The 22,028-nt window shown below is 36.2% G+C and overlaps 1 protein-coding gene and 1 pseudogene across 4 annotated transcripts in view; both read left to right on the top strand.

Moving 5' to 3' along the window:
* The window catches only part of PTPN4 (protein tyrosine phosphatase non-receptor type 4), a 217,630-nt gene extending 214,373 nt beyond the window's left edge, over positions 1–3,257 (top strand). For all 4 annotated transcript variants that reach the window (XM_078146809.1, XM_020963090.2, XM_020963089.2 and 1 more), the window contains one exon: positions 441–3,257. In XM_078146809.1, coding sequence (XP_078002935.1) covers positions 441–515 — 75 coding nt within the window. In that variant the 3' untranslated portion in view covers positions 516–3,257. The remainder of the gene's footprint in view (positions 1–440) is intronic.
* A 7,165-nt stretch (positions 3,258–10,422) lies between these two features.
* On the top strand, positions 10,423–22,028 carry LOC110192110 (small ribosomal subunit protein eS6 pseudogene; annotated as a pseudogene).

Genomic DNA, 22,028 nt, shown 5'->3' with positions numbered 1-22,028 from the left:
TTCATTCCCTCTTAGTTTTTTTTTTTAATAATTAATTTGTTTATTTTTAGTTTTCAACACTCACTTCCATAAGATTTTGAGTTTTAAATTTTCTTAATTTTTAAAGGTGTGGAAATTGAGGCTTAGAGAAGTTTAAGATATTTGAAATACATATAATCTCAACATCAGATTTAGTTTAATAATACGTCAGTAAAAGTGATTTAATGTTTAGACGGTTTTGAATTTTTAAAGATAATCATAGAATTTTTATTCTCTTTTTTTTTTCAAATCATTGACTTTAATCGTCATGTTTTGGATGAGTTCCTTTTGTGGTATTTGATTTTGTTTTAATATTTTGTATTAACCAAAGGATTGTATGCAATTAAGGTAATGTTCCAATAAGAAAGCATGGCTTATATTACTGATACTATCTTTTTCTCTGATTCCATCTTCTTTTTCAGAGTCAATACAGATTTGTTTGTGAAGCTATTTTGAAGGTTTATGAAGAAGGATTTATTAAACCTTTAAAGACATAGTTGCATAAATAAGAGAGCAAAAGGGCTGGGATCTTTGTTGAGACATTCTTGTCCGTTATAACAGAACTGGCTGTATCCACTGTGCCACCATAATACTACTTACAGACAATGGCATCAGAGAACAATGAAGAATTGATAAAAGACTTAGAAAATTCAGCACTGTTGCACTTTATGTTGAAACAAAAGTCAGTCTCTCAAACTCTATAACTCTTATGTTTGAAGACTTTATTTCATTCTTTGCTCCAAACAAAAAAAAAAGATAAATGAGCTTAAATGGGTTCAGAGTAATTTATGAAATGTCATGGTAATGTTCATCCAGTCCTCTTCTGGTGGAAGTGATAAAAACAAGGCTTGGAATTCTTACCATCTATGTTACACACCTGCATCTTGGAAACAAAAATAAGTAAACATCAGACATTAGCCACAGTCTTCTCCAGTGTTTCATATATTTACAGTGTACTGGTTCTTTTTTTTTTTTAAGACATTAGCAATATTCTGAATATTAGCCAATACACTGCCTATTAATGTGGCACATTTTACCCAACACTCCTTCGAAATAGATCTGCTGGTTATTAGACGAAAAATGGAATTTTCTTTTGTTAGAAAGACGCTTATTTGCCAGCATCTTATAAAAAATATAAATATGAACCTACAGAATGCTTGCAATGGATAACATGGCAGTCTCAGTCCATAAAATTGGTTTGTTTCAAGTCATGTAACTTCCCATACATAATGTAAATGAATGCATGCGTTATGTCTTAACCCCTTAAGTGCCTTGAGACTTCCCAAATGGCTAATGAAAAGGCACTCATACAACCCTGTGGGGAAGGTGTGTATAGTGTACATTCTCACCTTTTTATGCATTTTGAATGGGTTCACATTTCTAATGGTATCTAGTATTGGAAGTATATAGTGATATAAGGGGTCGAGAAAATGTCATTCCTTTTTATTCAGTGGTTGCTTGTTCCTGTGAAAAACAAAGCTATTTTGCTTACTGAGTAAATAAGCAGTCTGCTGCTGTGAAATTATTTTAAAATGTGGCACATTCCGTTTGAGGGAGAGGGTTTTCATTTCAGTGAGAGCTACTAGGTTCTTCATATCGGATGTTTAATTTTATCTTTGCTGTCTTTTGGTGGCAATATGAAGAATACATTGATACCACAGACATAAATCTGTAACAATGACTTGTGATTTTTTATCTTCCCATCCCCTACAAAAATTTACTTTTCTAAACTCATTTTGATTGATGTCACCTTATGTCCACATTGCTCTGTTTGGTTTGGTGTCTTTTAAGTAAGCAATGGAGCGCTGTTGGTTTGTTTCTAGATTTTCTTTCTTAATTACTATGACTGTGGTTTTTCTTGTCACTGTGGTGTACAGTTATATTGCCCCTGTTTGCCTGTGCTACTTATTTAAATTATATACATATCAGGAGGAAGAGTTTTATCTCTCTAGTTGATATAATAACAAGAATTCATTTTGGTTGTGTATATGTTTATTTCCTTTTTTGTAACCTGTGGGAAGAAAGAATTTTTTAAATTGTCCAGTTTGATATACATAGGGATTTACTCATCTATTTTGAATGTGAGATGAAAAGATAATTTTATATATATGTGTATATATATATACATATATATGTATATGTATATATGTGTATGTGTATACGTATATACGTATGCGTATATACATATATTATGACTGAGAAAAGATACTATTTACAATTGGTTTTCTGAAGATTTGTGTATTGTCTTAATTATGTAGAGCATAGGTTCAAATGGGCATTTTAGAATGCCATTTTTGGATGTTAAAAATGTTCCACACTGTGAGAGACTTCAGTATAATCTAAATGAATAATTATAAGTTAATAGAAGTCTCAAAAAATCAGTACCCGTGAGGTTTTGCAGGATTTTATACTAAACAGTAAAATTACATGATAACTAAAGGTAAATTCTGTTACTTGTTCCCAAATAACATATTCTTCCCAAAATGAACAATGAAGAAATATAGTTGGTCCTGCTTAAAAATCCTGTCCTCTACCAATCACAGATAAATGCAAAGTAGATGCCTATATAATACCAGTAGAACTTAGTGAAAAGTAAAAAATTCAGTCAAATGGTAAGATAATCTTGTCTACATGATACCAAATAACTATTTTAACTAATGTGTTTTTTTCCGTTAAACTGAAAATTCAGCCATTTGATTTGTCACTGTATAAAAAAAAAGTGAAAACCAGACCATGGAGGAGGCAATTGTATGAATATGAATATGTGCAAACATTATGATTGATATCTCTCATCAGTGAGAGTTCATCTTGAGCTATTGTTGTCGACTGTAATCATTGGTTTTATTTGAGTTCTTATGCCGTCGTTAGTGCCTATAAGTAAATGGTAACGTTTTGAATTGTCATAAACATATTTAAATGTCTCACTCTTGCATTTCTTATCAGGGAATACCCTCAAGTTTATTTTTACATTTGTGTTGGAAGCCTAATATCCTTCCAGAGCTAACAAGTTTATTGTCTTTCAGCAGAAGAATAACAAAGAGGATCCTAAAGCCATTTTCATGAATATACCTATTCTTTCCTCTTTGCTGAACATTTCTATAATTTTATTTAACTGAAACTTGTGGAATTTTTCAAAAATTTAATTTCAGGTCAAAAATTATTTCTACTCTTGGCTGTGTGACCATGGGCAAGACACTTAACCCCAATTGCCTAAAAATAAAAAAAACAAACAAAAATCATTTCTACTTAGTAATGGTCTCTAATTTCAGGATTATTGTTCTGATCACTATCCTTCCTAAGTAATATTTTGCTAGGAAATGCCAGCTTTTCTCTCACCATTCCCAAGAAGAAAATATTTCATTGCCATCCTTAATTTGATGAGTGGAAATCAGGATATTAAAAGCGTTTATAATAAGAGAGAAAAACCTATCATCTCTCTTTTGTAGGTTTTTTTTCCCCATAGCATGTTAGAGACTATTTGGGTATTAAATATATGTTCACAATAAAAGGAAAAGCAGTATCTTAGAATATGTATATGAATGTGTACACACACACATGCGCGCACAAATATACATTCAAGGTAGATCATAGTCAACAGAATTAAATTCCTTAACAATGACCTACCAACATAGCCAGTTGAAAAGAATGTTGATCATCTTGATTAGGGAAATTCAAAGAAAATAATTGATTTTTAACTGGTTTTAATTTTATCAATGTGTTTTATTAAGCCATTTCCTTGAAAAAAGGTGTTTACTTGGAGTTGTCAAGCTTTGATACAGAAAAGCTATTTTGCATGTATGCTGCCTACACACACACACACACACACACACACACACACACACACACACACACACACACACGTATGTATTTCACAGTAGCTAACATCAGTGATGGGGGGGGGATGAGCAATTAATTTTAAGGTCATGTTTTTATTACATGAGCAAATCCAGCCCTCTGCTTAGACCTGGAAGTCGTCTAATACAACCCCTCATTTTACAAACAGGCGAATTGATACCCCGAAAGGCAAAATAATCCACAAGGGAAGATTGGGAGAGAATTGAACACAATTATTAGGAAAACCAAAGTCCTGAACCCTTGTCTTCAAACTTCTAGTCTAGTGTGCTATATATACCACACTGCCTTCTGATGACTAGAGAGACATCTTGATCCAATGGAAAAAGCACTGGCTTTGAAGTCCAAGAACCTGGCTTCAGATCTTGTCTCTGATGCTTCCTGCTGTATGAGTGTCGGTATATCACTTAAACTCCCTAGGCCTCAGTTTTTTTTTCTCATTAATACAATAGGCTTGGATTACATGCCTACTTTGCTCCCTATTCCAGCTACCATCTTTTTATGCTTAGGCATTTAGTCTCTAACACTATGATCCTATGACTAATCATTTGTTCCCTCTTAATATATATTACATATTACATTAATATATATTATATAATATGCTTAAATTCCGCAAGTGTTTGTGATTTACATTTTTTCATTTCTCCCTGGGGGACCCATCCTCAGTTGCTGTTTTCACTGGATGACAATTATAATGAAGTCATGGGATTTCACTTAAGGAAACAAAAAATTATGCTTCAAAGGCAGGTGTGAATAGTGTCCTGATTCACGAATTTGTTTATCTTACCTCCCTACAGGGATTATTTTAGCCTTTGTAAAGTCTTTAGTCCAATATACTTTGTGAAGACTGGTAGACTTTATAGGAAAACTTTGGGCTGTAATTTTATTATTACAGAGGGCTAATTTAATAAAGCACTTAAAGTCTACCATAAAGATTTAGAACGTGTCCGTTAACAATGAAAGAATTTATGTTCATATGATGAAAATGTACTGGAATTTAAAGAGTGTATTATAAGAGTGTACTACATAGCATCTGTATTTTGCATATCTAAATATTCTTATGTACCTTTGCCAAAGCAGTTTTGTGTTCACAAAAACCATTTATACCACAATGATGTGGGGTATATTTACAGGCAGTTTTATTGTTGTGGGTGATTTTTTTTTATAGTTTATGTTAACCTGTTTTTAGCCTATAACAATAAAAGCACTGTTGGCCAAGTACAATACAACAGAAATCTGGTCAAATGACCAGTGTTTCAAAGTATAGTCTTCTTAATTTGAGGCCAAAAAGTATAGTAGATGTCCATTCCCAACTGCTCTCTCACTAGTCTACATTAAATCACCCAATTCATCAAAATGACAGACTTTGATTTTTAATTTCTGTGGAATCTGCTTCGACTCCATAGCCAGAATTTTGTAGGTGTTTTGCATAATGGCTTTTTTTATGTTGTTTCCACCAAATGAAACAGATAGAAACTGATTACCACTAAATTCCAAGGCATCAATATGATAGCATGTCTGGTTTGTTGGACAGCTTGTTAACCTGTTGTGGTTTTATAACTATATATTACTTGCTTTCTAAAATACATTTAGGACTGTATTGATAACAGCTCAAATACCATAGCTTCATGGTCTAATGAATAAAAGGGCAGCAGCAGCCTTGGAATCAGTAAGACTTGGGTTCAAGTCTACCTCTGATAAATACTGTGTGTGTGTGACCACTGGCCGGTCACTTAACCTCTCAGTGCTTTAGGAAAATATCTAAAATTATATATTATAATTCTTGTTTTGTTTCAATCTTTAAATTTCCCAGACCAAAGCAGATTGTTTTGTTAGTTGCTTTTCATCATCTGCAATACGATCTCCCAAGTTTTCCTTTATTATAGAAGCATTGCAGGTTTTTTAACAGCACTACAGTTATCCTTAATAATTCACTCTCACCAAATGCAAATGTTGCTTCAGCAATAAATTAGATGTTATTTCATCTTGGTAAAGCTGCTTTGATAAAGTTTTTTAGGATTTTTTCCTGAACTTTATTTTTGTAGCAGATCAAAATCCTTGGCGGTGTAGTGGTCAGAGAAGTTATTCTTTGAATAATTCATTATAATGAGATGACCTGAAAAATTACCTCCCATCAGCCCCATACTTTTGTGCAGTACTTAAGAAATACAAAAAACTAATATAGAAGTTGTTGTGATTTAAGGCCATGGTTTTGGAAGAAAGTTCTGACACTTATTTAAGCTCTTTAAAATATTTGAGAATTCCCAAGGCAAATATTTAAAAGATTTGAAAGACTTATCATACCATAAAGCTTTAGTTAATCCTAACTTTCTATCTGTTGTGGTATAAATGGCCTAAAAAGTATAAATATATTTTTCTATGGACAAAAAAAAGGTCAAAACTGCTAAAAAAATCTTTTACTTTAGGTTTAAATTATCACTTCTTCAAAAAAAAATTTTGTATGTCATTCATGTTATAAAAGAACATGAATGTACCTTTCAGACATATAAGTGGTTAGAATTATGACTTGGATTTTACAAATAGTTATTTTCATACCATTTCTTTTAAAAAAGGGGGGGGTGGCAGAGGGTGAAAAGGAAAAGAAAAAAAAGTAAAGTTTGTTACACTTCCCCTTATACAAAATGCAACTTAATACTTAAGTGTTTTTCATTGTATTGTAAATAGGAGCAATGTCATTGAAGTTTGTGACCATGTATGATGTACAAATTTTCTTTTTTTCATTTTGTTTTCTTTTTGGCTTTAGGATCAAAAAGTCTAAGGGCCATATATCATTTGTAAAAATTTTAGCATATTGTTTTTAAATGTAGAAGATTTGTATTCTTGAACTTTGGAATATAGAGGGGGACACGTATGTGGAAAAATTAAGAAAAAGAAGATATTGTCAAATATTTCCTGGTGTATTTTGTGTATTTAACATGAGGTGATATCTCAAGGGACTGTCACTAAGGCATCCAAAAATTCAGGCAAACATTATGAGGGTTATAACTTTGGTTTAAGCCAAACAACTGTGGCCTGAATTATATCATTCGAATATACTGAATTTGAGTATAAGTGGAGTACACTGAAGCAATAAAGTGGTTAGGTTTTTTAATTCGAGGAGTCATGTACAGTCAAGACTATTTTGTCCAAGTTATCACAACATACAATTGGTTGCTTGTAATCCTAAAGGATTTACTAGCTCATCTGCAAAGAAACTAAAATATGAAACCAGCTTTTTTGAGTGAACATTTTGTGTAGCAGTTCCTCTAGAAAACAGCAACCCAGTAAGGTAATTTCTTGTCATTTTTATAGCTTTAGAGGTTGAACTTTTATCCCTTCTCTGTGAAGCATTCTTGTCTCCGTTCTTGCCATCCATTAACATCTCTCAGTTACCTTCCAGTTGTTTTAATAACTGGATTTACTTTGAACAATTAGGTTTCTGTGAGAGGGAAATGCTCTAAATATTTGTGGGGCTTATTTTTCCTTTGTCTTGGTTACAGTTGTTCCTTAAAAATTAAAGAGCTGGTATCAGGCTTCCCAGTCCGAGAAGATTTGAAAAACACAGTGAATTATTATCCTTTGTGTTTGCCATAAATGAAATGTTTCATTACTAAATGAAATCTTTCTCCAAGAGGCACTTACGAATAAAAGGATTCTGATTACATTAGTGTAATTGCAGAGAAGTATGTTTAAGTTGGAGCCCTCATCCCCAAAGTCAACATAAGGACCTTAGAAAGTGAAAGATGCAGACTTGCCAAACTGTGTTTAAAAGAGTGAGGAGGAGTTGCAAACAACCGTGTTCTTTAAGTGGAAAATTCAGATTTCCTTACATCTGTGCACTCCTGGAAATGTTATGTTTAAGTTACTTGCTTAGTCAAGGTAATACTGAGTTAGAAGATTTGCAAATGTTTTCTTAAGTTTCCTGGCGTTCATTCATTTCTAATATTTCGGCAGTAATTTTCTTCCCACAGATGGGTTTGGAATTAGTGGTGCCACATAGTTTTCTGTTTATAAACCAAATTTGAACATAATGTTTCCTGTAAATTCAATAGTAGCACTTTATACATGCTTAACTACTGACTTTTTTTTTTTGGCAGGGGGAGAATGAAAGGGAGAGAGGTAGAATTCTGATAAAGGAATTTAATTGGTCAGCATGTAGCATTAAAAAAAATTATACTCAACTACAAATGCTTGAAAATATTGATTTATAATTTACTGAATATCTCCAAAAGTCAGTTGGTATAATCTTAGTTGTCCACCTTTCAGCAATTTATTTAATACAAAAAACTGCAAAGGGATTCCCCTTGCTGAACTCTGGGTTCTCTCGGCTGCAGACAGGCTTTGTTTACTATGAACATTTCTGCTTTGCATTATTTTAACATTACATAAATACCTGGAAATATGTATTTTTTGTACTTGTAACTTATTTTAGGTTTTGATAACTAAAGATAAGTAGATAATGTACAACAGTACAATTAAGAAAAAAAAGTCCTAACCCTTTTTACTCTTGAGGCACATGCCAAAAAATGGGGCGTAAGGGGTTAAAACAGTTTACATTAAGCTGTTTCATTTTCTGCTGTATGTGAGAACATATCTGCTACAAACAAACAAACTGCCCAGCCCTACAGCATCAGGACGCTGCAGTTACCATCCATGTTATCTTATCAAATAAGAAAAGCTAGTCTTTATTTTCTACAGTGTAGGCTTAATTTTGGGACAGATATTTCACTGTATATTTAACAGTGATCTCATTTTAAATAGTAATTTTTGAAAAGATTATTTGTGTGTAGAGAATGTTTAGAATTTTGGTTGGTTTTTGTTTTTGTTGATGTTTTCCTGGTGCTAGCTATGTGTAATAAAAAAAGAATCTCATCCATATCCTAATCCTAGCAGAAATTATTTCCTGATTACAGTAAAGAGTTTCATGTTTCTCCTGCCCCTTTTATTTATCAGATTCCACTGAACTGGACATTGCCTAATGACTATCCCAAGTTTGTGAACTGATCATTTGAAAGCTGAAATCAGTCCTGTGGATTTTTATATTAACTTTCTTTTAATGACTTCCTATGATTACAAAAAACTCCCCTTCCCCCTCCTCCCCAGCCCAATCAGATAAGCTCCCTATGGCAAAAGAGCGAAGGGTTCATTTGAAAAAAAAAATACATGAACTTGAATTTGGTCAACACTGGACAATATGAAATTGTCATTGTGCTTTTTTTCACTGCAGCTATTTACTGTATGCTTTAAAAGGGGCTTGTGTATTTTGTCTTCATCTCAGCAAAGATGAAAGCTCTTGCCATCAATACAACAAAATAATCTACAGAATACCAGCAGTTCCCAGGATGAAAATGCTAATTTTCATTAACCAATATTGTTTTAGTCTTAAGAAAAACTTCATTATATTACGTGAGATGCTGTTAAACATTTTGTGGCTATATTTAATTTCTGTTGAGAAAGAGTTGTTTAGGTAAAACTTGAAAATAAATATAGTTGTGAAGCTTAATTGTTCAATTGCAAAATAAAGATATGCTTTAGTAATTTAAAGTTCAGACTTCTGGGACAGTTATTTTGTGGGAGGTTTGAGGGTTGTATTCTGGCAACATTCATAATCATTAACTTTTTGTCCCTTGGATGGGATCTTGAGGAAAGTGATAACTGTGAATTTGGTTCCTACTTGTTACTGGCCCAAGTGGTTGCTGAGTGTTACGAGGGGAGAGTAGTACAATAAACATTTAATTGGTAGGAGTCAGCACATTGATTAGATACCTTTTTATAGGCGTTGCTTATCAATAATTAACATATTACCATATACTTTCATTATGTCAAATGTTTAATACTCATAAAGTTTGCAATATTTTTGTTAATTCTGAAATAAAATATCCCACTGGGCACTATATAACCCAGTAGTAGCAGAACATATAAGGAGCCCTTCTCCCTGCCCTGCCTCCTCTCCTAAGTGGTTGATGAGCCTTCATTCCCACCCCTGAAGAAGTGAACCCAGAGCCCTTCTTTTCACTCTGATCATCAGCTCTACGCATTCCATTCCCAAGTCGTAGGCCCTTCCCAGTCACCCCACCCATTTCAGCATAAGAGAGCATAAGTGCTCACACTTAACTTTTGGTTGCTTGAGCCAGGGAATCGCCAAATACAGTTGGGCTGGTAAAATCTTTATCATCCTCCACAACTGCATTAAGAACCACTGGACCTTACCATTTGCCCTACTCTTTACACCCTTTCCCTTCTAAATGATCTTAGTTATTTGAACTTTGGAATCGATACACAATAGGACTAAAAGGTGAAGAGAAAACTGGTAAAGGAATGTAGTAAGGGAGATATTTTTTAAGCTGAATTGTGACCAGAATAAATGAATAACAGACTCCCAAGAAAAAAAATGGTCTGTTGCTTATCAAAGAAAAAGACTGACTATGAATTGTGTGCTTTGACCCAGGAACAGTAGAGCTAGCAAAGAAGTCTGTGTCAGCCTCGATAGGCGTTTCTTAAGCATCTACCGTGGTCTAGCCAGTGCTAGGCATTGAGGCTTCCAAGAGGTGAATGAGTGCCTTCCAGGAAACAGCTTGTGCAGAGACAGAAAATGGAATGTCCCATGTGAGCAGTGATAAGAGGGCCAGTTTTACTGGACCACAGTGCATGGCAAGGTAGGAGAACTAGGCTCCTAGGCTTTCAAAGCCAAAGAATCCTGTAGATAACAAGGCATTTGATCCTAAAGGCAATAGGAAGCCACTGTGGTTTACTGTACAAAGAAGTGATGTGGTCATCCCTATTACTGTAGGAATATCCCTTTGACAGTTGTGTGGAGGAAAGGACTAGGACAGAACAATCAGGAAACTACTATAATAGTCCAGGCAAAAGATGTTCAACACCCATCACTACTGAATTCATATACTGAATAAGAAATATGAGGAATTATGATGAGGCTAAAGTCGGATATTCTGTTCCACAAAGAAAGATTTGCCACATTTATACCATTTATCTAATTTGAAAATTTTGTAGAATAGTGCTAGAATAATGCTCAAGTCTTTTGGCATCACAGATCCAAACCAAAATAAAGAACATTAGCCTTGGAATCAGAAAGACTGGGGTTGATTCCCATCTTTGACACTATTTGATGGCAGGCAAGTCATTTAGCATCCCTGAAATGATAAGGATCTGAGTTTCCTTACCTGTGAAACATAGATAATAATAGCTACCTTATGGACTTTGCCGGGTAATGCCTGTTAGTACATTAACCTGCTTCCATCTTGTGATACATTAACTGAACTAAGGAGGGAGGAATGGGGAGAGGCGGGGTAGAGAGAAAGATGAGAACCAAACTCTTACCTTAAATTTGTGAAATGCTTTGCAAACTTTAAAATACTGTATAAATGTCATTTTTAATAGGCAAATTTGATAACCTGAATGAAATCTCATTTTAAAAATCAAACTGAGGGGCAGCTAGGTGGCACAGTGGAAGGAGCATGGGCCCTGTAATCAGGAGGATCTGAGTTCAAGTGCGGCTTCAGACTCATAACACTCACCAGCTGTGTGACTCTGGACAAGTCACTTAACCCCAATTGCCTCACCCCCCCCAAAAAAAAAGAAAGAAAAGAAATTTAGTCTACTGATTAAAGCTGGCTTGGATGGGGTGGAGAATTAAAATCATTTTTGTGTGAAAAGTTTAGTCCATTATTGTTTTTAGGGACATTTTTATTTTTAGTGGTGGACAGTGCCATAAACCAAAGAAATACGTTTCTAATGTTGAAATTTCGTATATCTGCAATATTTTGATTAGGAGAGAGATTTGGGGCTGGTATGTCTTCCCACCATGACTCAAATTTGTACCCTATAAGTAACTCTGGTGTTCATGAAAAGCTGTGTGTAAATTGACTTAGATATATTAGGGGATCATAAAACAGATTTAAAGCTGGAAAGAGCCTTAAAGATCTAGTCCAGTATCTTCATTTTACAGATGAAAAAACAGGCAAAAAGGTTAAATAATTTGCTGGCGTTCACACAAGTACTAAGTGGCAGAACCAAGGGTGGTACATTGATTCCTATTTTAAGCATTTTGTAGAACTTTCTATGTAAAATTCCATTCATGGGAGACCATCAAAAAAGTTCTATTGCATAATTACACTAAACTAAAGTGGGATTTGTCAAGTTATCTAAATTGCCAATATAGTGAAATCTGGCCATTTTGAAAATGGCCAAAATAAGCATGCACCGGAATTGATTTACCCTAGACTATTTTTGTTTTCAGTGTCACTGGTTTTAATTTTCGTTTCATGATTTTGTTGGTGAAGGGTGGTTATTGAAGTATTATTTTCTCTTTTAATCTTCTCACATTCTTATGACCTAGGAGCTTTTATACATGGCTAGATTCAAAATGCAAGAGCTCAAAAGAAACTTGAGATGTTCAAATTTAGAGATATCTCCACTCCAAGTGTTCATATGGACTATAGTGGCCTGACCATGGTAGAATCTTCCGAGTTTGTATTAGTAATGTGATCAGCCACAGGCAGACATGGTGTACTTTGACTCTGACATAGTAATGACATTTTGGTCAACAACAAATTAGTGCTGATTTAGTCCAAGTATTTCTGTCAGTATTAACCAAATGAAGCAAAGGGGGTTTATATTAAGAGTAGAAAAATTGCTCTGTAAATAGGGTGAAAGCAGGTTATACCAAACATGCCTAGGCCACCATCATAATATATGCATTAATCTCTAAAGAACTGTTCATTCTTTGCCTGCATTACCCAAAGACCAAAAGTTCAGCTATGGCACCAAACTCTTGTTCAGTGCTCCATTTGAGATCGACATTTCTTCATTGCATTAAGACTTAGATAATTGACCAGGACCTGGGACTTAGAACAACAGTCAGGAGAGGAACTAAGCTAGGCTGGGTGAGCCACTGTGCAATCAATACCTTGGGCCTATCTGGCCTAAAAGAGCTTAACCCTTCCTTAATGGGGACAGCTTAACAGCATTTTTAGTCCCAGCAGATGGTAGCAAAAAGCATCAAGTGTTCTTCAGTTCTCTTCAGGCCGAATAGCTAAAGACCAGCAAATGGTAGTAGAGAGCCGTAACTCATTGGACACCACTATAGACATTTAACTCAGACTCAGAGGTAGGAGACTGATGACATAGGATAGCCACAGTTTTGCAAGGCGGTTTTTAATTGTGAACTGTTTCTTGTCCTAGCAACTCTTCAAGGGAAAAAACAAACTATATTACCTTTCCTCTAATGCAGAATAATGAGACTGAGTATTTAAACAAATATACCTGAATAAATCCATCCATATGAATATAGACTGCAAATAAGACTCGGGTACAAAATGAGACATTTTTTGACAAAGCCAATGAGATCATTTGTTTTGCTTCACTATTCATTATTGTTACAAGGGTTTTCTGTTTTTTAAGTGGAGGAGGTTGAAGGTCAGAGGCACAGAAAATGTATTTTTATTATTTTTAATGTGTTGTCACTTTAAAAGTTCACTTTTTTTGGGGGGAGGGGCCTTCCATGTATGCCTGAGCAATATAATTTGTAGATTTAGACCTTGAAGGGACCTTAAAGGTCATCTAGTCCAACCCTTTCACTCTGCAGATGAAGAAAGTGAGGCCTCAAGAAGTTAAGTAGCTTGGCCAAGATTACACGGTAGCAGAATCAGGATTCAAACTATAGCTCCAAATCCAGTACTCCTCATATCCCTTCACACATATTCTCTGGCCATGCCCCTTCATTCCAAGTATATTCCTGGTCATGTGTCTCGTCAACATGTGTGCACTCTACCTTTAGTTATGTTGGTAATTTATGGGAAAGTATACCCTCTGTGGACAGGAGAATCTTTTCTCATCACTTAATTTGTTATGCCATTTGTGTAAATGTCTTTAGCTTTTAACTAATATATCCTTTGGTTGGCTTGGTAAAAATAAATGTCAGTAAAGACTTACAAGCTGTGCTTTTGGGTGGACCCTGAATCACCAAGTGGCTTAAACTTAGAATTGAGGACTGCGTGTGAGAGTTATCCCATAAAAACTGGTTCCACATTCTCATATAAGATAAGGGGCTAGGAATAGGACTTTTTAAGCTTCAAGCAATACAGTGCTAGACATAACAAGTCCCATCCAAATTCCCAGTCCACCCCATCCTCTCCCCTTATTTTATTGATGAGGCAATTGGGGCTCAGAGGTAACTTCCCCAAGATCACACAGTGAATCAGTAAATGGCAAAGCCAGGACTAGAACCTAGTCTTCCTGTCAATTTCCTGTTCTTGTCATTAATCTAGACTCTGCCAGCCCTAAAATTCTGTCTATGAACCCAAACATTCAGTATTCAATAACATATCACCCAATAACATTTTAAAATATAAACCTGTTATTCCATGAAAACTGGCTTGACTATATGGTCCCAGCCCCCCATTTCAGCCTCTAACTGGAATGATACTATAAAAGTTAATTTTCCTACTTCTTTCTCACCCCAGTTTCCCTATCCCTTATGCCTACTTCCCTATTTCTCTTCTTATTTCCTATGTCTCTCCTTATTAGATATTTTAGAAAATACTCTTACCTGTAGACAACATGCCAGTCACCCATTGATATTATACTGGTTCTTTGTCTCAGATGATATATTGAGGGGCTCTGGGCCTTCAGCTGGAGCATGGATACCCCACTATGTACTATGCATGGCAGACATGGAGGCCATATTCCAAGACTGTCCCAGCTAACAGATATTCTGCGTTTCCCCTTGTGAACAGTAATAAAGTTGATTAAAGCTATTTCTGTGTGGAATGATGCTTTTCACCTGGATTCTCCTGCACTACAAAACCTTAATTTTCAGCAGAATACCAGTTATAATTGTGATATCTCCACCTGACAACACTGTCCATCTCAAATTCTCTCCTTACAAATAAGAATTGTTCAGTAGAGGTGGCCTGCTGATTGTGGGCGGCGGCTGACTTTCTCACCTTTTTTACCTAGGTCTAAAAACTGGGAGTCTAGAAATCAGGGTCTGGTATCAGACGACCTGGGTTTAGTTAATTCCTCACTCTTTGGAAGTGAGCACTTACCACCTGCATCACTTTGAGTACGATCTTTCTTGGCCTCATTTGTAAAAATAGGAAGACTGTGGACTAGGTAAGCCAGTAAGGTCCCATTTCAGCTGTAAAATTATGATCCTATGATCTTTTGTTTGCAGGCTTCCTTGACCTTCCTTGACCTTCAAGCAGTGGTAATCTAATTTTCAATGCTATCCTCAGAGCCCAAGTAAGACAATGTTGAATTTCTTTTTGCCACAAGGAGGAGCTGCAGTATTTCAACCTAAATGTGTTAAGGCTATCCTCTTAATACTCTATTTTAATAGATAACTTTGATCTTCAATTTCTGTCATTACTGGGACTTTGTTGGTTTAAATGTTAGATCTCAAGTTTAGAACTACTTCTTTCTTCACAACCCTTCGAGGGAAAAAACCAAAATATACTAGTTCTTTGATCACAGAGAAATAAGACTGATCTTTTAAAACAAAGATAGGAGAACAAATCCATCAGAATTAGCATAGTGCCCTTCCAAATAGTCACCTTGAAGGCTATGCACTTTTCCCTTTAGTGCTACCATTGTTTGCAATCTTTTGGAAATGCCTCTTTGGAAACAACCTGAAAATCAATTGATGAGCCACATAATATTCACTTTTACTAACTTTTGATTTTAGATTAAAAATAAAAACCCCAGGTTTTATTTTTCCTATTTTCTCAAGGGGGAGTGGGTGGGATAGGAGAGAGAAAAGGCAGATTTTCATTGATTAAAATATATTTAAATTGTTTAAAACCCACAGTGTTGCCCAGCTTGGTAACTCAGCAACCTATTCGTACAACTTGATCCCTAGTTTTTTTTGTTTCCAAAAAAAATCAAATCGTACTTCAAAGGATAAAAGTTTGCTATGATGAATGATCTTCAGAATGGTGTTTTGTGATTTTCAGATCATCCCAAGAGGAGTTTCAAACCACTTTGAGAATTAACAGTATCTTGTTAGAGCAAGTTCAAGCTTTTGAACTTTGGTTAAAAAAAAGCAGGTTTCTGCTTTGAGATCAGCCGTTCAAAAGTATGAGTTCTGGAAGGTTTGTTTGAAAAAAAAAAGTCATACTTTGTGTCTCCTGTGATCCCTAAAACAGTGCCTTGCACATGACAGGCACTCTATAAATAATGATTGGTTGATTAATCAATCAGTGGATTAATTGGTTAATTAATTGGTTAAAGATCATATGACTGTAATGCCTGAAGTTACTGAGTTTTGATAGGGCTATCAGCTTTGTCAACACAAGGCCCTTCTGCTCTGAAGTCACTCTTGCTTGCAGATATAAGAACTAAATCTTAGAAGCAAAACCAGGACACATTTTTGGGATACTTGATGTCTAAAATACCCTACTAGGTATATAGCCTGAGAAGGCTCCATGTAGCCCTGAATTAGAGAACAAAGCCAGAGGTAGTGTCTACCTAAAGTGCTACCTAAAACAGATAGGAATGCAATTGGGAAATATTTAACAAAATAAATATACAATAAAACATAGATAATATTCATTTTAAAACAAGTAGATATGGGGCTGTAGGATCTGTATGCATAGATTAGTGACCCTCATTTCTATTTCAGTTTGAAATCACTAATCTAGTTCAGCCCTTGGCATTTTGCAGATACAGAAACAGGCCCGAACTTGCTCAGTGACATATAGCTAGTCAGCAAAGTGGTCTTTCTACTACTTGCTACTTCCCATGTAGCTATTAGTCTGTAGTTTCGAGTGTTGTCAAGGGAGAGAATGACAATATATGTCCCCACTCAAACCCCCTCTGAACATCCCTCTTCAAAATTCTCTCTCCCTTTCAACTGATTTCATCCCTGTGTGATTTGTCCTTCCTTCTTGAAGAGGATTATGGCATCAGGGAGATGATGACATGACTTGCAGTTGAATGTGATTTGAGTGAGGGAGGGCTGTGCAAAATCATCAGCCTCACTTTCTCCTCCAGAGCCATCTGGATCCAGTGGCCAGCTATTGATCAGGATGACTGGAGATGGCCCAGCAGGCAGTGGGAGACCTTGGCCTTTTCAAGTTAAGGTCTTTCAAGTTCTCACTTTGAGTGAGGCAACACTCATCCAGAGTGAATTGGGATTAAGACTTGGTCTTGAAAGAAATCTAGCCAGTAAACCCCAAGTTACCTAGGTAGGTTTCTGCCATTAAAATATATCTTCCTTTGGGCAGAGCACCCTCAAAGGACAGGGAAGGAGAGGAGAGGAGAGATCAACCTGATCTCCCAAGCACCTCTTAATGCTTATTTTTTGGCCTTTCTGGCTCAGGGTGAATGTCAAATAGTAACTGTTTCTCTTTTGGCCAGCAACCCTGAGAGTCTTCCCCTCCCAGTTTGATTTTTTTAATTAATTAAAGGGGCCATCCCTTGACTCACTTTTTTTTTTATTTTTGTGAGGCAATCAGGGTCAAGTGACTTGTCCAGAGTCACACAGCTAGTGAGTATCGTGTCTGAGGCTGGATTTGAACTCAAGTCCTCCTCACTCCAGGGCTGGTGCTCTATCCACTGTGCCACCTAGCTGCCCCCACCTTGACACACTTCTTAAAGAGGCCTATTCACTGAATGGGTGTTGCCTTACTCAAAGTGAGAACTAGAAAAGACTTTAGCTTAAAAAGGCCAAGGTCTCCCACTGCATCCCGGACTATCTCCAGTTGTCCTGATCTATATCTGGCCACTGGACCCCGATGGCTCTGGAGGAGAAAGTGAGGCTGGTGACTTTGCACAGCACCCCCTCACTCAAATCAAATTCAATTGCAAGTCATGTCATCATCAACCTGATGTCATGGTCCTCTTTGAGAAGGAAGGACCAACCATAACACATATGCAGATCTGACCATAGCATTTCCCACTAGATAAATTCCAGTGGTTTCCTATTTCCTTTAGGATAGAAAATAAACTTTTTCACTTAGCTTTTAAAGGTTTTCATAACCCAATCTATCTTTCCAACTTCATTGCATATCCCTTCCCTTCCCATACTGCCTTCTCTACCATCTCTAATCCCTTGCAGTGACTGCCCCTCATGCCAGGAATGCACCCTGTCCTGCCTTACAGAATCCCTCTCTTCCTTTGAAATACAGCTCAAGCATCACCTTCTATATGAAGTCTTTCCTTAATCCCTTCAACTACCTGTGCCTTTCCCCTCACACTGCCACTATTAGAGGCAGCTAGGGGGCACAATGGATAAAACCCCAGGCTTGGAGTCAGGACTTGAGTTCAAATGTGGCCTTAGACCCTTATTAGCTGTTTGACCCTGGGGAAGTCACTTAACATCTGTCTATCTCAGTTTTCTCAACTGTAGAATAGGCATAAAAATAGGATCTACCTATAGGATTGTCGTGAGGATAAAAAAAATATATTTATAGAGCACTTAGTACAGTGCCTGGCACATAGTAGGTGCTTAAGGAAATGCTTATTTCCTTCCTTGTACTGAAAGACTTTGTATTTATTCTCCTTACATTCTATATATACTTATTTATAAATGTCTTATTCTCTCCCTCATTGCAAGTAAGGATTGTTTCATTTATTGTATTTCTATCATCAGCACCTACCAGGGTTCCTGGCATATAGTCAGTATCTAATAAATGTTTATTTTTTTAAATAAATGCTTATTGTTATAATTGAATGAATGAATAGAAAAGCATTTATTAAGTGCTTACTATATCTTAGCACTATGGATGAAATCAGCAAAGCAAGTCAACCCCAGTTGTCAAGGAATTCATGCTCTAATTGGGAGATATAACACAAAAAAAGAGGTCAGTTGTAGGGCAGATGGCAAGACCCAGAAGTCCAAAGGCAATACAAGTGGCAAGCCCTGTGGGTCCGTAGGGTGCATTGGCAAGTCAGATAGCATCACCTGGGAATCTGGAGGGTGTAACAATAGGACAGAGACCTTAGGATTTGACGGCAAGAAAGATCATGAGAGCTAGAGGTCTTATAGGTCTTATATCTTACTAGAAGGACTGATTGGTACAGTAAGAGTGGCCATGTCTTTGGGAACAGGGCACGCCTACAACTGCTGGACAGGTGTGACTAGGCCTAAGGACCTATGTGGAATGGGGATTCTCGGTTCCCTCTGTCAAGATGGTTTGGACAGGGGGAGGGATCAGTGTCACATCACATAAATCAAGTTGGTCTCTGTCTTTCAGTATTCAGACTTGCTAACTCTCCCAAAGCATTTCATGTGTTTTGGATGCCCAGATGGATCTCAAGACAAGGCCTCTGTTACAAAAGAAATCCCTTTTTTCAGCTTTCCCCCTACAGAAACAAGCAGTTGTATGGGTTGCTCTGTTAATACAATTAACTTTGTTAACTATAGGTAGCCAAGTTTTGTAGTGGATGTAGCACTGGGCTTGGAATCAGAAAACCCTGACTTTGAATTCTGCCTCAGTCACTTACTAGCTGTGTAATCTTGGACAAATTACTTAGCCTCTCTCAGTCTTACTTTCCTTATTTGGAAAATGGGGATAATAATAGCACCTATCTCAGAGTTATAAGGATCTAATAGATTATGTATGTAACCAACTTTGTAAACCCTAAAGTACTATATAAATGCAGGAATTATTATTATTATTATTAATCCCCTCTACAAAAATTAAAGTGGTGATATTGATGAAATTACTCAATTTTACTTATCAACTTTACTTTTTAACATGCAGATGAAGAGCTGACCCAAAAGAAGAAATCCCACCTCTTCCCACTCCCCTCTCCCAAATATTTTTTCTTAGCAGTAACATTAATCCTAGGAACATTCTGGAGTTGGACCTTTCAAATTAAGATGTGAAAGTCCTATCACTGGAGGTCTTTAAACATAGACAGGTAATAAGCCTGTTACTGGATATAAGTACCTTGATTTAGCAATGTGTTATGCTCCAGATAGGGATTGAACTAAGTAACCTCAAACTGTCTTAATTCTGAAATTCTAGAATTTCCAGGTGACCCTCTCCCTGAAATCCGTAGATTATATGATTAAACTTGAGAGAGAGGTCTTAGTATCTTCCCTCCTGCTTTTCTTTCCCTAGGCTTCCCTCTTCTTTAAGGGATGGTGTATCTGATACTTGACTAACATTTTAGTGTGAATTGGTTTAATGTGTTTCCTCTAATACTTGCAAGAGTATTTAGTAAAACTGCCCTGAGAGGCTGGGATAAATCTCAAATGAGAGAATTTCAGACACTGTAGTCCCTGCGTGAGTGTCTGGGTAGATAGAGTGTTTCTTCCACTACACTATGTTGTTGCCCAACTGGGCAAAGGTACAAGTTAATTTTAGTAGAGTGTTGTCACACCAAACAAATAAGGCCATAAAGATCAGGGGATTTAAAAAATGTAAAGCTGAAGTGGACCCTAGAAATCATCGAGTCTAAGAGTTCTTAACTTCTTTTAATTTTTTACTTTTGGCAGTCTGGTGAAACCAATGGACTCCTTCTCAGAATAATGTTTTTAAATGCATAAAATAAAATACAGAGATTTATAGAGGAAACCATTTATATTGAAATGCAACTATGAAAAATGTTTTCTTTAAATACAAGTTTGTAGATCCTAGGTCAAGCAACCTTGTTGCTGTCTAACACTTTTTTGAAAGAAGAAACTAAGGAACTGTCACATGAGGTAATTTCCCCAAGTTCCCACAAGAAATAACCAGGTGGGCTCTTTCTAGGGCTGATCTGGACCCGTGCAAAGATGAAGCCCAAACATCTATCTCTTTCCCAGATACTGGCTACCAGACACTCATCTAAATAGATGATGAGCAAAAGCTCCAGACCTTTTATGATAAACAGATGGCCACTGATGTCTCTGCTGATGCTCTGCATAAAAGGATGGAAAGATTATATGGTCTGTGTTAGTGGTGAGGACAGAAAAGGTTTGCAGGGTTTTTTTTTTCAATTTAATATTTATTTTCTCCCCAATTGCATGTAAAAACAATTTCAACATACCTCTTTTCAAATTTTGAGTTCTAAATTCCCTCCCTCCTTTCCTTTCCTTCCCCCCTTACTGAAAAAGCAAGCAACCTGACAGGTTATACATGTGCAGTCATGCAAAACACATTTCCATGTAAGTCATGCTGTGAAAGAAAACACAAACAACCTCCCCCCGCCAAAAATAAATAAATAAAGTTTTAAAAAAAGTATCTTTGATCTGCATTCAGGCTCCACCAGTTCTTTCTCTGGAGATGGACAGTACCTTTTATCATAAGTCCCTCAGAATTGTCTTGGATCATTGTATTGCTGAAAATAGCTAAATTATTCATCATACAGTATTGCTATTACTGTGTACAATGCTCTCCTGATTCTGCTCATTTCACTTTGTACCAGTTCATGTGAGTCTTTCCAGGTTTTTTTGAGAGCGTCCTGCTAATCATTTCTTATAGTACAATAGTATTCCATAACAATCATATACAACAACTTGTTCAGCCATTCCCTGATTGATGGACATCCCCTCAATTTCCAATTTTTTGCCACCACTAAAGGAACTGCTATAAATATTCTGGTACTTTTTTTTGCTTTTTATCTCTTTGAGATACAAACCTAGTAGTGGTATTGCTGGGTCAAAGGGTATTGCAGGGTGTTTTAACTCACAGATATGACTTTCTACTTCTCATTAAGGGCCATTCTTGCTATCATTCTAGGCAAACCAGAAAAAAAAAAAAGCAACATAAATCTGTTCAGGGTTGTATTATGGATACCAATCTGGGTGGTCTCATTTTGGTTACTATGGAGAAAGGAAAGAAAGATATACCAAAACTGAAAGATACTACTGTGCCTTGTCACGTGGGATTAGTAGGATCTGAAAACTTTCCAACTTATACAAAGAAGTCCACAGTATATCATGAGAAAGACTCTAAATGAAGAAGGTAAGAAACCCAGACGCAAGCATCCCAAAATTCATCTGGTGATCCACCATGTTCTGTTGCCCAAGAATAGAGTCATTGCTCTAAAGAAATCACTGTCCCAGAAGAACAAGGAAGAATATGGTAAGGCTTTGTTCAAGTGAATGAAAGAGGTTAACTAAAAATGTCAAGAAGAGACTGCTAAGAGATATAGCCTTGTCTTCACTAAGAGATTTCACCTTTAAATCTGAATCTATCCAAAAATAA

The sequence above is a fragment of the Phascolarctos cinereus genome, unplaced genomic scaffold (assembly GCF_003287225.1).
Source record: "Phascolarctos cinereus isolate Bilbo 61053 unplaced genomic scaffold, phaCin_HiC Scaffold_726;HRSCAF=1367, whole genome shotgun sequence".
Lineage (NCBI taxonomy): Eukaryota > Metazoa > Chordata > Mammalia > Diprotodontia > Phascolarctidae > Phascolarctos > Phascolarctos cinereus.
This window is presented reverse-complemented; position numbering and strand designations above follow the sequence as displayed.